The 14479-nt window shown below is 42.6% G+C and overlaps 1 protein-coding gene across 1 annotated transcript; it reads left to right on the top strand.

Annotated features, from left to right (window-relative positions):
* Nucleotides 1–4148: 4148 nt before the first annotated feature.
* HAS2 (hyaluronan synthase 2) lies at nucleotides 4149–14246 on the top strand. Its single transcript, XM_074145376.1, has 3 exons — nucleotides 4149–4775; nucleotides 9301–9402; nucleotides 11526–14246. The coding sequence occupies exons 1-3, from the start codon at nucleotides 4149–4151 to the stop codon at nucleotides 12453–12455; spliced, it is 1659 nt and encodes a 552-aa protein (XP_074001477.1). The 3' UTR covers nucleotides 12456–14246.
* Nucleotides 14247–14479: the final 233 nt, after the last annotated feature.

Raw genomic sequence — 14479 nt, 5'->3', positions numbered from 1 at the left:
CACACAACGCTATGCAGTTCACTAGGTGGACTCTGATGTCAAGTACATGTGAGGGTTCATTTCTGGGCCATGCTTTTCCATAGGAGTTTCCAAAGAGAGGCACACTTTGCCTCCTCCTGTACAGTCACTACAAGGCACATATATACTTGGGGCTGCTTGGTGAATCAAAATGTATCACTGAATCAGCAACAGCCTACATAGCATTAGGATTTCGCATATGGCTTTCATATCTAATTTCTACTAGGTGGGATGGTTAGCACTGACCAGCTCCATCCATGGAAATAAGCAGCTGCAAGATCATGACAATAAATTGCTCAGTAGTAGACTTTGAAGCCTCTCTACATACACTCACGCTGTTGCATGAATATGCAAACCTTGATGCTGTTTGCTGGAGGCTGTGTAAATCTTGTACTGGCTTCAGCACTGCGGGGTCAGGTGGGTGAAGGTGCCAATAAAAGATTTAGGGGCCCAAACTGCAGAGTAGAATTAACAGTCCTGTCTCAGGCTTCCTGTGCAGTACATGGGCGACAGAGGCATATCCAAAAGTCTGACAGAGCCAGTGCAATCCTATCACCCCCTGGAAATGTCCTTCAGGAATGACGAAGGGCGATGGACCCTCCGACTTCTTTCAGTGCTAAATAGCTTTCCTTCTTGAGAAAATAATAAAGAAAGAACATTGCAGGTACTGTCTTCTTCCTCCTACTTTACAGAACTGGTTAAAAACCTGCCCATAAAGTGCAAGATCCTGGTTTGACTCCAGAGACAGTGAGGTAACCCACCAACTCACCTTCTCACCAGATGAGGAGCCATGTTCCCCCTCCTCACTCCAACATCTGTTCCCATGTAGCAGCAGTTCCATGTGTATAATAGAAGTGACCTTCAATTATCTTTGTTGATCCAGGAATATGGGCTGGCTGCATGTCTTCCAGGTGTTGAGCACCTCATCCCTAGCCTAGGCAGTGTTTTTTTTCCTTTTTTGAAGTGCTGTAGTGCCTGTTTCCCAGGACAAACTTACTGGGTTAAATCCTTCGAGGAACTGAAGAACCTTTAGGCTGAGACAAATAAAACACTAAGATGTGCTGTCCATAGGAGGTGTGTATGGTACCCCCCACCAATTACTCAGCTGGTGAATACGGCTGAAGTGATGGCAACTTTGAATATAAGCAATTACATTTTGCTGAAAGAATATTGCTAGCACTCAGAAAAAGTGCTTATCAGTGAAATGACTGAAAAATAATTGTGGCTTTGAAAGGTAACGTGGGGTGCTTGTCCTTCACCAAGCATTTGACATGTTTTGACTCAGAAAGACCCTATTTTAGGCTGGCAGTGTTAAAACACAATACTGTCTGCTGGTTCTCTGATAATACTTGATTTTAGCTTTGCGTGACAAGTTCAAGAAAAGTCAGGAATGGATTTCAACTGATGTCTTATGTAGGAAGTCTTTTTGCATTTCACTGTGTTAGACCAGGCTAGATATTTCAACAGCACTGACTGACCTTAAAATCTCTGATGCAGCTATTCCCTACCCTCAGTGCTAGTATTTGACTCAGCAGTTCATTTTTGGTCCCAAACTTGTACAAGCGTCATTTCCTTTTAACTTCTTGGCTCAATTATTGGAGAAGGGTGGAGAGTTTTTGGCTTCTTTGCCATTGTTTGGGCATGTTCAAGTTGATAAAGATCAGTTCTGCTGGGCAAGTTATCAATAGCTCATGTGCTAAAGCCTGAGAATATTGAGCAACTTTTTCCAGACTTACCCTGAGATTCAGTCAGTTAAAAGACTATACATAAAAACCTCAATTGCACATACAAAGGGGAAAGTTTCTTTGATGAAAGCCAGGAATTTAGATCAAAACACAGTTTATTTTCCCAAGGTTGACAGTGAAAGGATAGAAAAAAAATGCTGTTTTATTAAGACCAGAAATCCATTTCTTGATCTTAAAAGACTGTTTTTTTGTGAGGGAGGGAAGCTGTGCTATAATGACAAGATCAGAGAATTCTTTTTTTTTTTTCTTTTTTATGCAGAAACACTTCATAGGAAGAGAAAGAGCAATAGCAAATTAATATAAAAGAACCCTGGTACAGTATATATTCAGTCAAATGTAAACGCTCTAGATCTTAATCTAAATCCTGCGAGCTCTACCCATACAAGTGGTCCATTGATTTCAGCCATATAATTCTTAATGTAAGCAGACTTTAGCTCCTACTCACTAATAGGAATTTTCTATTTCTGGCAAGAGAAGAGAAGAGAAGTAGTGGACCCCAAATGGGAAAGCAGAGTACAACTGCACCGTTAATGAAACATTTACCTTCATGTTTGTGACCTTCTGTGTGCTGGAGGGATTAATAAACATACAGGCTATTTGACTTCAAGGTAATCTAGAAGGGATCCACTACCTAATCTGTTTTCCAAAGCGGGTCTATTTTAGGCACTAGGTTTTAATTCACCTGTAGTGGTGGTGAGCATAACCTATCCTTTATTAGGCTGCTCTACGAGCCCTGTTGTGAAAGACTTTCAGACAGGCCAGAGCAGGGACGGTCCCTTTTGCTGGTGGGTGGTTACAGCACCTGTTGGAGCCCAGCCGTAAGTATTCAAGGAAGTCCTAGAGATAGGGTCCGATTTCTTCAACAGTGTCTCCAAATATACATTTAAGAGGCTTCCTCCTGTCTTGAAATTTAAGACCCTAAATAGCCAGTGGAAAAAAGCATAGTCTTCATGACTTCAGACTTTATGCTCGCCTGGTTTATTTTTATTTTGTAAGTGATTCTGTGATGATTTTTTTTTTTCCAAGCCTGTAACTTTTCAGACAGAAATATAATTGATGACAGCTATGCTGCTGCAGCTTGGTAATATTTTTTCAAGAAAGAGTTAAAGACCTATATGATGTAAGGAAGTGCCGTTCCAACTTCAGCTTTGGCCAACAGATGGTGAAACAAACATGATCAGCAGATGAGCAGGATGATAGCAGCAGGGAAAATATGAATAATAGTAAGAAAACACAAATATTAAGTCCATTACACTGAGAGGCCCTAATTCAACAAAATATTCAAGCATAGGTTTCAGATTCATTGACTTGTAACGTGCTTGCTGGGTTAGCCTTAAACAAATATTATCTGTGTTATGCCCTTAAGGTCAAACACATCAATTGACATAAAACTTTGTCATTAACTTTCCTGTAATTCTGAGAAAGCTGTTGCATAAAATGGTTAATGTGATTGTCAACAAAAGCAGTTACATAGCGATATATTCTACTTGCCTGCCTGCCTACATGTTTATCTCAAAAATTCCAGAGCACCCTCCATGCCAGATAGCTGTTCCATAACCCAGAGCTCAGGTTAGAAGATTTTACAGCAAAGTAACCTAAATGTGCAGAAGTTGGCAGAATAACTGATGTTCTAATGAATTTCTGAGTCCAGGGTGCAGTCTTGGCACTGTTAAATTAATGGTTGCTTTTGCCACAGATTTAGTCTCAGTCAAGCTTTAGCCCTATACACACAAGCTCACATGTGGATATATCTATGTACACAAATGTATGAATAATACATTTTTGCAATGGTATTGAGAAGACCTTTTAAAGCAGATGTCTGATTATATAAATATAAATTATAAATATAGTCCGACATCTGTTTAAAAAATTATAAATACATTCAGACATCTGTTTTAAGAATGTCTTTCCAATATTTTTGCATAACTAAGCGACAGAAGCGATTCAGGGATGCAGTCATTACATGGATGGGGGATGAGGAGGGGCTCCCCAGACATCAGCTGTTCTGCTTGCCCATGACCATATGAAGCGTGTGGTGGCCCAAAAGCCCCTTCTCCAACCCCCACAGGGTAATATGACAGAGCGTCTCACTCAGCAAGTCCAGGCTGCCAAAATAAGATCCTGACACAGACAGCACCTTCTGTGAGGACATTACAAATAGTAGAAAACATCCCTGGTACTTTACGTGTATTTGAGTCTTACTTTACACAGAGGAAATACTGCAAAGAGGTGTTGACCAAGGTGATGCAGTCAGTCCATGATGCAGCCAGAAGCACAGACTGTTTCTGCTGATGATGAGCTCTGTATTTTAGTCAAGCACACCCCTTACGAGGTCTTATATCAGCAAGTGGTAGCTCTGCTAATGGTTTCTGTGCTTCTTTGCAGATGTATTGTGAGAGGTTTATATGTATCCTGAGAATACTTGGAACCACACTCTTTGGGGTGTCCCTCCTGCTGGGAATCACCGCTGCTTACATTGTGGGCTACCAGTTCATCCAAACAGACAACTACTACTTCTCCTTCGGACTCTATGGTGCTATCCTGGCATCACATCTCATCATCCAAAGCCTGTTCGCCTACCTAGAGCACAGGAAAATGAAGCGGTCGCTAGAGACTCCAATCAAGCTGAACAAAACAGTTGCCCTTTGTATTGCTGCCTATCAAGAGGATCCTGACTACTTAAGAAAATGTTTACTTTCTGTGAAAAGATTGACCTACCCTGGAATTAAAGTTGTTATGGTCATTGATGGGAACTCGGAAGACGACGTTTACATGATGGACATTTTTACTGAAATCATGGGTAGGGACAAATCTGCCACTTATATCTGGAGTAATAACTTCCATGACAAAGGTCCGGGTGAGACGGAGGAGTCTCACAAAGAGAGCATGCAACATGTATCTCAGCTGGTCCTGTCCAACAAAAGTGTTTGCATCATGCAGAAATGGGGTGGAAAAAGAGAAGTAATGTACACAGCATTCAAAGCACTGGGGAGAAGCGTGGATTATGTACAGGTAGGTATTAGAGCGCCAGGTCAGTGCCAATTCAAACACACTTTGAAAGAAAGCAGCTTTTGTATATTTTGTGCAGCATGTTAGAGGCCATCCTAGTCCCTGATGAACACAGTGCTCCTTTCAGTCTGTTTGGAAACAGCTTGACCGTTAAAAGCATATTTTGCTACCATTTAAAATGATGCTACCTTTTAAAGTGAATATGTTGAATCTCTGCACCAGCTACTGGAGAAAACTGAAATCCTTCCTCAGAATTCAGTATTGCCCCCCCATGCAAATGGGTTTGCTTCAGACAAAGCCAGTGGCCTCCTGAAGACCCCTTCGCTGCTCCTGTAGGTCAAGATCTCAGGCAAGGTTTTATTTGGTGAGGTTGTTAGCAGCCCCATATCCAAGCAGACAGACAGGTATTTGGTGGCACAAGGGAATATCTCACAGCAGTGGTGGAGTCTGTAAAAAAGATGGGGGTATTTTAGAGACTTCGAAGGCTGTGCAGAGTGTTCAATAAAAGGGTCAATGTGCAGCCTTGAAAGAAAGATTTCTTCAGCTAAAGCCTGAAGGAGCTTTTGCTTCATCACTTACAGCTGCATTACCTCACTCACCGCGAGTTGGCCTTTAAAGCCCTTATGACACTATTCACTTAAAAATGAATTAGGCTGGGTCCTCTCTCCCTGTTTCCAAAGCAGCAGAGACACATTTCTTTCCAGCTGCCTTCGATCCTGTGGAAGATTTTCTATGTTTTTGCCTTACACATGGAAGCACTCCTCGCTCCTGCAAACAGTCCTGCTAACTGTGGGAAGGGGAAGAGGTTGTGTGTGGAGGAAGGTGGGTGGGATCAGGGTCTCTGGGTGGACACTGAGTATCCTTCCTTATCGATCAAGGCCAGCAAGGCTCATATGGCTAATCCCACTGAATATGAAATGATCTTCCAAATTAACCACCCTCAGCCCTTCCCGCCTTCTCCCAACCTCAGAGCATCCAGTGGTCTCCTCTGGTGGAGCAGCAGCTCCCTGTGAGATGTTCTCTGCTGGATCAGGGCAGCTGCATGGCTGACCTATATATGTTCCTGGGGTCCATGCCCAGCCATGTGCTGGCGTGTGTGTGCACCCTCTGCACAGCACAGCATCCATGGGCACAGTGTCCAAGGGATGTGGACAGGCTACCGGTAGCTGGGCTGAGAGCTGTGAGTCCTCCATGCTCAGGAGGGGCAGAAACTGAAAAGTGCTGGGAACTGCTCTGTTATTGGAGCTGGGAGAGTAAGACAAAGATTTAAAACCCATCCCCTACCACTTCCAAAATTGAAACTGATTTATTCTCTGAAAACAATGGCCTTAAGCTCTCCATTGTCTGCACTTTGTTTCTGTGCTGTGAGGGACTATGATGGGATAAAAATGCTGGTTTTCTTTATTAGCGTGGTTTTATAATCACTTTGCACAGAAGTATCAGATTGCAGAGAGAGAAGGCAGAGAGGAAACAGATTCATTGCAACTTTCCTCCCTCAGTCCAGCTCTTGCGTTAGTTCAGGGAACCTGGAAAAAGTGTTTCTATTTCAACAGTCAGAGTGTAAACTGAGAAAATGGAAGAGATATTTCTGGTCTTTGAGTCAATTAACACTCCTGACCTGGCTCAGAAGTCCTGATGAATGTGGCAGTGACTATAATGCTGCTGTAAGCAGCCACCAAATGCTGCAGTAATGATTGATGCTATTGTCACACCTATATTAGAAGTACAGCACCTTGGTGGCCCTGGCTACTACACAGTCATGATGCAATGCAGCTAAAATGTGGCTCTGTTTTATGAATGAATGACAGTTGAGATGGTTCTTTGGGCGTACCCAGGGTAAATTACATTAAACAGGCCCAATATTTTAAGGGCTGAGCAATCTGCATCAACGATCAAGCACATAAAAAAGGGGACCAGTCAGCACCATTGCCCATCCTTGAAACTGGGGGCCTTATGGTTCTTAAAAGACACCTTGGGATTATGGACAGGCAATCATAAGCAGTCAGACCAATGCAGATAAAGAGCTGTCGCTCATTAGTGGCGCCTCATTAAATACCTGAAACTGCTATGAAGGCTTATTTGCCTCCTGGAGGAGGTTAGGAGGGTGCAAGCCATAGGGTAGAGGAGTTAAACTGGCAGATATAGTCAGTGCAGAGCTGGTTGGGGCAGCCAGGGTGCAATTCAGCTTGGCTTGGTGGAGGTACCTGCGTGGACAGTCCAGTGCAGCCTGAACTTCTCAGAGCAGTGGATAAGCTGCCACTGGTTATAACAAGTATCTGAACAGCTCGCTCAAGTTTGAGTGTCACCTCTGTGACCCAAGGCAGTAATTTCTAGGTCACTCAGCCCTTTTGTGGAAAGATGGCAAATTGGCTCTTGGGCTGTGCTGAGCTACCCCTGGCTTGACAGACGTTGGTGTGTTTTATTTGGGTTCGTAAGTGTCTTTTTCTGGGCATGTCCTCTTTTCATCTGGAAAATGATAGTTTCTCGGGTTTGCCCCAGAAACGCAGGCATGTCCACTGTGCTGGCATGCCCAGGACACATGCTGGTAATTTGTAAATAAATCCACAGTTTTCAGGATTCCTTATTTCCTATAAATTCTGCTGCTCATGGGCAGGTCTTTCTGCTGTAGATAAATGCATCTGACAGGGTGGGGACTGCTTAGGCACATCAAGTGACAGGCGCCAGAGGGAAAGCAGAGAGGCTGGGAAGGGACCACCACTCATGGTCACAAGAAACAGGATCAGTAGCACTGCCTGAGCCCTGGGTACTCAGCAAACTACAGATTCCCTGTGCAAAACACTCAGCAACAGGTTTGTCCAGGAAGTCCTAGGTAGAAATATAGGCAACCTTTCTCCTCTTCAGGAGAATTGTTTTGCTCACTTTTTAAAGTGCTGTCACTTATGACAATTTTCCACCAAAGCTGGAGGCACCCCTTGGCCAGGTTACAAAGGTGCTCCTCAGGATGAGTCCTTAGAGGAGACGAGGTGGATACGTTAAGTTAGCAGGAGCTGGAGATGCTTGTGGCTTTTCTGCTGATGGAAATATCAGAGCTTTGATCAGCTGTCTCCTCTCAGCCCACTCCAAGTGAGGTGGAGGGGAGCATGTTGGCAGACACTCAGCTGCATCCTGAGCTATGCAGCCCAACAATCCTGGGTTATGTCCCCGCTTGAGTCTAGTCCATAACAGAACTCCAAAATGCTCTCCTTCCGCTTCACAGACCAGACATGAAGGTTTCCACTCTCCTGGAGCCGAGGGGGCTTCAGCTGAATTGAAAGTTTGGATGAAAGGACACCAAAATTAAGATACCTGATACGAAGCCTCACCAGAATCTGAATTAATAGGTTATTCATAATAATAGGTTATTCATGCAGAGCTACCGACTTTTGCCCCTACTGCCCCCATCTGACATCACAGGAATGCAATGTGAGGATAAACTGGAATCAGTATGAGAATTTGTAGGGCAGGATCCAGCCAGCCAGAGGGGTGTTTCTGGGACAGCTTCCTCTGCTCCAGTTTCTGGGCGTCTGCGAAATGAGTTTACACACGATGGGGGCACCGCTTGCAGCAACAGCAGCTGCGACAAGGAGACACCCGCTTGTTTGAAACAGGCTGCAGCCCATGTCATTCGCCTCCGAGCAAACGAAAGCAATGCCAGCTGCCTCGCAGACCGGCCAGCCTGTCTGAGTCCTCCTACTCTCCAGGGGAAAGCCAGTTCCTAATGTACACAGCGTTTAGTTGACTAGGAGTGTTTGTGTGGCTGAAACGCCTTGTGTGTGTCATCTATTTCTGCCCTGGTCTTGTGGAGTACTGCTCTTCGGGACTCACTCCTTCTGGCCTTACATATTTTTTATAAGAATGCCAGAGGAAAATAGCAAATAATTTCTATATATCAAATGTCAAGTCCTTGCACTACTAATAACACACCATGCATCTAAAATTAAAAATTAGTTTCTTCTGGAATCCAAAATACATATCTTACATGAATTGCTAAAGCCCTCTGTGAGTGAAAGAGCTATTAGGTTTCTTCCCAGACTCCTAGCTGACTTTTTCTTTTTTATAACAAGTGTCTGGAATTTAACTCCTCACTCCTTCCCTCATATGGCAGTGGGAAACATTTGACCAGGGTGCTCCAAGCATGCAGCCGATGCAGGGAAACCCTACGTCAGGGCTCAGCAGGAATCTGCCACGCACCCACAAACATTGTCTTGCTCTGCAGTGCCCCATCTCTGAGAGCGTACCTCTTATTCAAAGAAGCCAGCCCAGCGTGCCAGTAAAACAAATAGAGCTGGTACAGAAGAGGGGATTGTTTGCGTGCACAGCACTGAGTGCTCTGTTTTGTTCAGCACCACTCCTTGCTGCCTGATACAAATGGCCTTTAACAGAAGTCTCAATGCAGACTCCAAAGTGAGTTTTAATTGCATTCAGGAAAATATGCATATAGAGTTACTTCAGTCACTCGCATGATTTTTATTTTCTTCTCTAGTGTACTCCTTAACCCACTTTTGTTCTTGTTTCATCTTACTTGTAGGTTTGTGATTCAGATACCATGCTTGATCCAGCCTCATCAGTGGAGATGGTAAAGGTTTTAGAAGAAGATCCAATGGTTGGAGGAGTTGGAGGTGACGTGCAGGTGAGTATCATGATTTTCAGATTAACAGAGGGGTTTCAGCAACTATGGGCACTGTAACAGATTTCCTTGACAGGAATAGTTTTGAATATATTCTCATACCATTACAGAGGCTCTTACGAGACCTGAACCTTTCTGTCTGTTGAACAGAAATCCTTATTCTGAGATATGAGTGCTGTATGCTTTTAACACCCATAGAAAGGAAACAAAAATTATTCTCCCCCATATATGTGAAAAGTGGGACACTGGCATTTTCAGGATTGTTGTGGCATCTTTGAGTCTCCAGATATAACTGCTTGGTCAGGGTACCAAAGAAAAGCTATAGGGGAGCAGGAAATTGAGAACAGGTCTCCCAAAGCCAAGTCCAGCACCCCAAGCACTTCAATTATGTTACCACTGGCAGCCAAGATTGTTAGGAATAAAAGCCTTTTTGAAATGCAGTGCACTATGCACTCTGTGTATTGTTGGTTTTCCTCTGCATCTCTGTCAGGCAGGACAATGGAAAGCCCCCAAGTCAGCCCAGATCCACTTTTGTTAGGATTTCCAGCATTGCCGAGTTTGGCTGACAACTACAGCAAAAGGCTGTTCATTCCTTTTCATACAATTGCTTCTGCTGCAATTTATAAAGAAAAATGCATATGAATATTTCAATTGGCCTTGGGATCAGTTGCCCATACTCAGCTGGGCTTTTATGTGAGACAGAGGAGAAAAGGCCATCTATATGGACAAGCACTTACTAATGAATGCCCCAGTGGTCAGAAGTATTTGAGGCATGTGGCTCTTAACTCCAGAAATGAAGATTCCCACAGAAGCCTGAATATCTTTGTAGCTCTGGGCTGACCACAAACCAGGTGTCACACTCACCCTACATGTCTGAGATGCCAGGTGCGTGTGAGTACAACTGGAATGAGACAGTACAGGCTCAGCTATGACAGTGAAGATCCATAAGTATCTACAGAGAGAGAGAAGGACATTTGTACTCTGGGAGGAAAGGTGGCAGAATGAAGCCTCTGGGCTTTTTCTTTTTCCAAATTCACTTTTCAGCATACACCAAATACATTTGAGGCAGGCTTGAGCCTATCCCTAAGCCCTGCTGCTTCTAAAATGTTCTGAAATTAGATTGAAACAAAGACAAGTTGGGCCCTTGGTCTTCAAATCTGACAGAAATTAGGGCCATTGGAGCAGAACACTTTTTTTCTAGTTGCAGAATACTGTTTTCTAGGTGTAGAAGGCCACAGGTTCCCCTGAAAATCCTCACACTGAGAGGATACCAGTGCAGAGCTGGCGCAGCCATCCCACTACATGCTTCCTTGCCACATTCACCAGCACAAGGTGTGTGCTGAGAACATGGATGTGAAGACATGGACTTGGGCATCTGCATGCGCTCATGCCCCCATTGAGTTGTATTTTAAAGTATAGGCTTGAGCTTCAGGTGAGCTTTGGAGCATACAGAAGAGAAAGATTGAGACCTTTATGCAGGCCAAAGCATGGCTCTACTGGAGTATCACAATATGTCTTGGGGCAACACAACATGGCTGATACTGCAGAGACAAATCAGAACAGGTTGCTCCTTAGAGGGCCCAATGTCAGATATAGGCACATAGTCCAGGGTCAAACCTCTAGGGCAAGCCTTATGATACCAAAAAAGTAGACTAAAGACCATGTGTTCAGTCTTTCTTATGTTCTGGAATAGCTTTAGGAGGGCTGGAAGAAGTCCTATGAGTTCCAAAGATGTGGTCAGGAGGGAGAAAGAAGCAGGGAGGCCACATCTAGGACTCGACCATCTCCTCTCAGGAGAGGCTGGGACCAGCAGGTCTTTGACTGGTGGTGAAGGGAAAGGAAGAATGAGCCAGAAAAGAAGTTTCTTGGTAGAGAAGAGGAAAGGTTGCAAGGAAAAAGAGAACATTTTGGTGGAACAGACTTTTGAAGGCGTCGTCTTGCCCTTCCTGTCAATATCCTGGAATGTATAGGTAACTCCTGGATATGTCGTGAGTTGGACACAGGAGCTAGTTGCCCCCAGTATTTCAGCTAATGATGCTCTAGTCTCTGCAGGCTCCTTATTGATCCAATGTCTGTCTTTTCTTTCTCAAGAGCTCATCTAAAATGGAAACTTTTTTATTTTGCAGATTTTGAACAAATACGATTCCTGGATATCTTTTCTGAGCAGCGTGAGATACTGGATGGCATTTAACATAGAAAGAGCCTGTCAATCCTATTTCGGCTGTGTACAGTGCATCAGCGGACCTCTGGGGATGTACAGAAACTCTTTACTCCATGAATTCGTGGAAGATTGGTACAATCAAGAATTTATGGGCTCCCAGTGCAGCTTCGGAGACGACAGGCATCTAACTAACAGAGTACTAAGTCTGGGCTATGCAACAAAATACACAGCTAGATCCAAGTGCCTTACCGAAACACCGATAGAGTATCTCAGGTGGCTGAATCAGCAGACCCGCTGGAGCAAATCGTACTTTAGAGAGTGGCTTTATAATGCGATGTGGTTCCACAAGCACCATTTGTGGATGACCTATGAAGCTGTAATCACTGGATTCTTTCCTTTCTTCCTTATCGCCACAGTCATTCAGCTCTTCTACAGGGGAAAAATCTGGAACATCCTCCTCTTCTTGTTGACAGTTCAGTTAGTGGGCCTGATAAAGTCTTCCTTTGCCAGCTTCCTTAGGGGCAACATTGTCATGGTTTTCATGTCACTCTACTCAGTGTTGTACATGTCAAGTTTACTGCCAGCAAAGATGTTTGCGATTGCCACGATAAACAAAGCAGGGTGGGGCACGTCAGGAAGAAAAACCATTGTAGTTAATTTTATAGGACTCATTCCAGTCTCCATTTGGTTTACAATCCTCCTAGGTGGCGTAATTTTCACTATCTACAAGGAATCAAAAAAGCCATTTTCTGAGTCAAAACAGACAGTCCTCATCATTGGCACAATACTCTATGCATGTTACTGGGTTCTGCTTTTGACTTTGTACTTGGTTCTTATCACCAAATGTGGCAGGCGGAAGAAAGAGCAACACTATGACATGGTGCTAGACGTATGATGTTTCCGTGGGAAGTTACCCAGAGTTGTAAAGCAACCCAACGACCTTGTAGTATCTGTGGCATCAGACGAATGTTGCCAAGGGAAATGGATCATTGCTGCTGGGAATAGGACATTTATATTCCTCTGGGTTCATTTTCATCCTGCCAAAGTAAGAAAAAAAAATAAAAAATGATATTTTTTTTCCAAGGGGGAGAAAACGCAAACCACACATTTTCGACCTGTTCGCAAGAAAATTGGGGAACTTCAATGTTTATGCACTTTTTTATTGTGCATATGCCTGACAGTGTTATGTTCTATATACCTCACTGGTCATGCTTATGTGTGTGGACAGGAAGGAAAGGAGTTTGGAGAATCAAGAAAAGGACCTTACAACCCCTTGCAACCTAATTTATGAACTTCTCTTTTTTATAGTTGTGTTTATAGGAAGGGTCTTTTGTGTTAGGCTGCCAAATGTAATGCCAAAGGTAAATTTTAAGAGGCCATTGGCTGAGCTGTATTTTTATATTATTGTATTATTTGTGTGTGTGTATTTTTAAGCCAACTTTTTTTTAAATCACTTATTTTATATTTTACTATCTGCCAAAAAAGCTGCCTCCCCAACATTTTGGTTTTTAGTCTTTTTAAATACATTTGGGAAAAAAAATCATACTTCCTCCCCCAAAATTTGTGCTGAGTTAATTTTGTTCACAACGGAAAGAATAAAACGTCTCTCTGCATTTTTGCAACTGATGAATGGTTATTTCTGTGAAAAAGAATTTAAATGTGCTCTTTGAAGACATTTATTAGGAAAGGCCCAATATTGTCAGTTTTTGAATACAAGCATATTTTTGCATAAAAAAAGGCCAAAGGGGTAGATATGTGCAATTTGGGGTTTTGTTTTGGATAACATTGTAAAAGGGAAATTTATTTCTCTGCTGAGAGTATCATATCCCTGGCACACACGATAGCCGTAAGGCAAGGCAGGCCTCAATGCCATTGGAGAAGACGTTGCTATAGGAAAGCTCCCACTGGTTTTACATGGGATATGAGGAGTCAAAAACTTCTGATATGGGGAAATACTGGACACCCAAAACTACTATTGATTTCACTGATGGTCATAGTTGTTCATGTCCTGCTAGCACCAAGCAGATAGTTCAGATTTTTGAGTTTAAGAAAAATACATGGAAGGAAAACTTCTCAATGCTTTCAAAATGTGGGTGTCTTACTATAAAACTTCTGCAATGCCCTTCACAGAGTTTGCAGAAAATACAAACATTAGCTTCTCTGATACCCAGTGTAATACAGACCCCAGTACTGAGCCCAATAATTTGTGTTTGACTGAAGCATATCTACCAGAAAAGAAGGCAATTTTTTATCAGAAAACATCACTTCCTTGGTGCCTAATAATCAGTCTTGGACATTTATTTTGGACCATGGTTTTGAGAAATAATATTCAGGACTAAATTCTGCAATCCTTCACCAGCCAAAGGAATGTGGCATTGAGCCCTAATACACTTTATAAAGAGCAACAGAAAGCCAGCTGCATACAGATATATGCCCGTTTTAGATTCTGGTATTAAAAGCACTGTGGTAAAGCAGAAATCAGCATATGATGCTTAAAGAACTTAGAAGCATTTTCAGCTTCTCTTTTTTTATGCAGACGTGAATAGATTCTGCTGTAGAATGAACTGCACACACACTACCTTATTTGTCTGATTATCTTGAGGTACATGATTGCTTGAAAGTCATACTAATATTATGTTAATGATTGGAGAGTTGATTCATGTTGATTGCAAAATAGAACAGTATTAAAAAAAGCAAAAGAAACAGTAAAAATAAAAAAAAAAAACTTGACTATGCCTTTTAACTATTTATGATGTAAGTTAAAGCTTGGGTTAACATTCAAATGTCAAATAAATCCTCTCTTTCTATAAAAAGATTGAATTAATTGCCTGTATTTATTCTAGCAATTATTCAATGTACTTCCAATATAGGTTGTATAGTATAATTGTTACTTTCATAAATAAAATATTTTTGATAAGA

Source organism: Numenius arquata, chromosome 3 (assembly GCF_964106895.1).
Source record: "Numenius arquata chromosome 3, bNumArq3.hap1.1, whole genome shotgun sequence".
Classification (NCBI taxonomy): domain Eukaryota; kingdom Metazoa; phylum Chordata; class Aves; order Charadriiformes; family Scolopacidae; genus Numenius; species Numenius arquata.
This window is presented reverse-complemented; position numbering and strand designations above follow the sequence as displayed.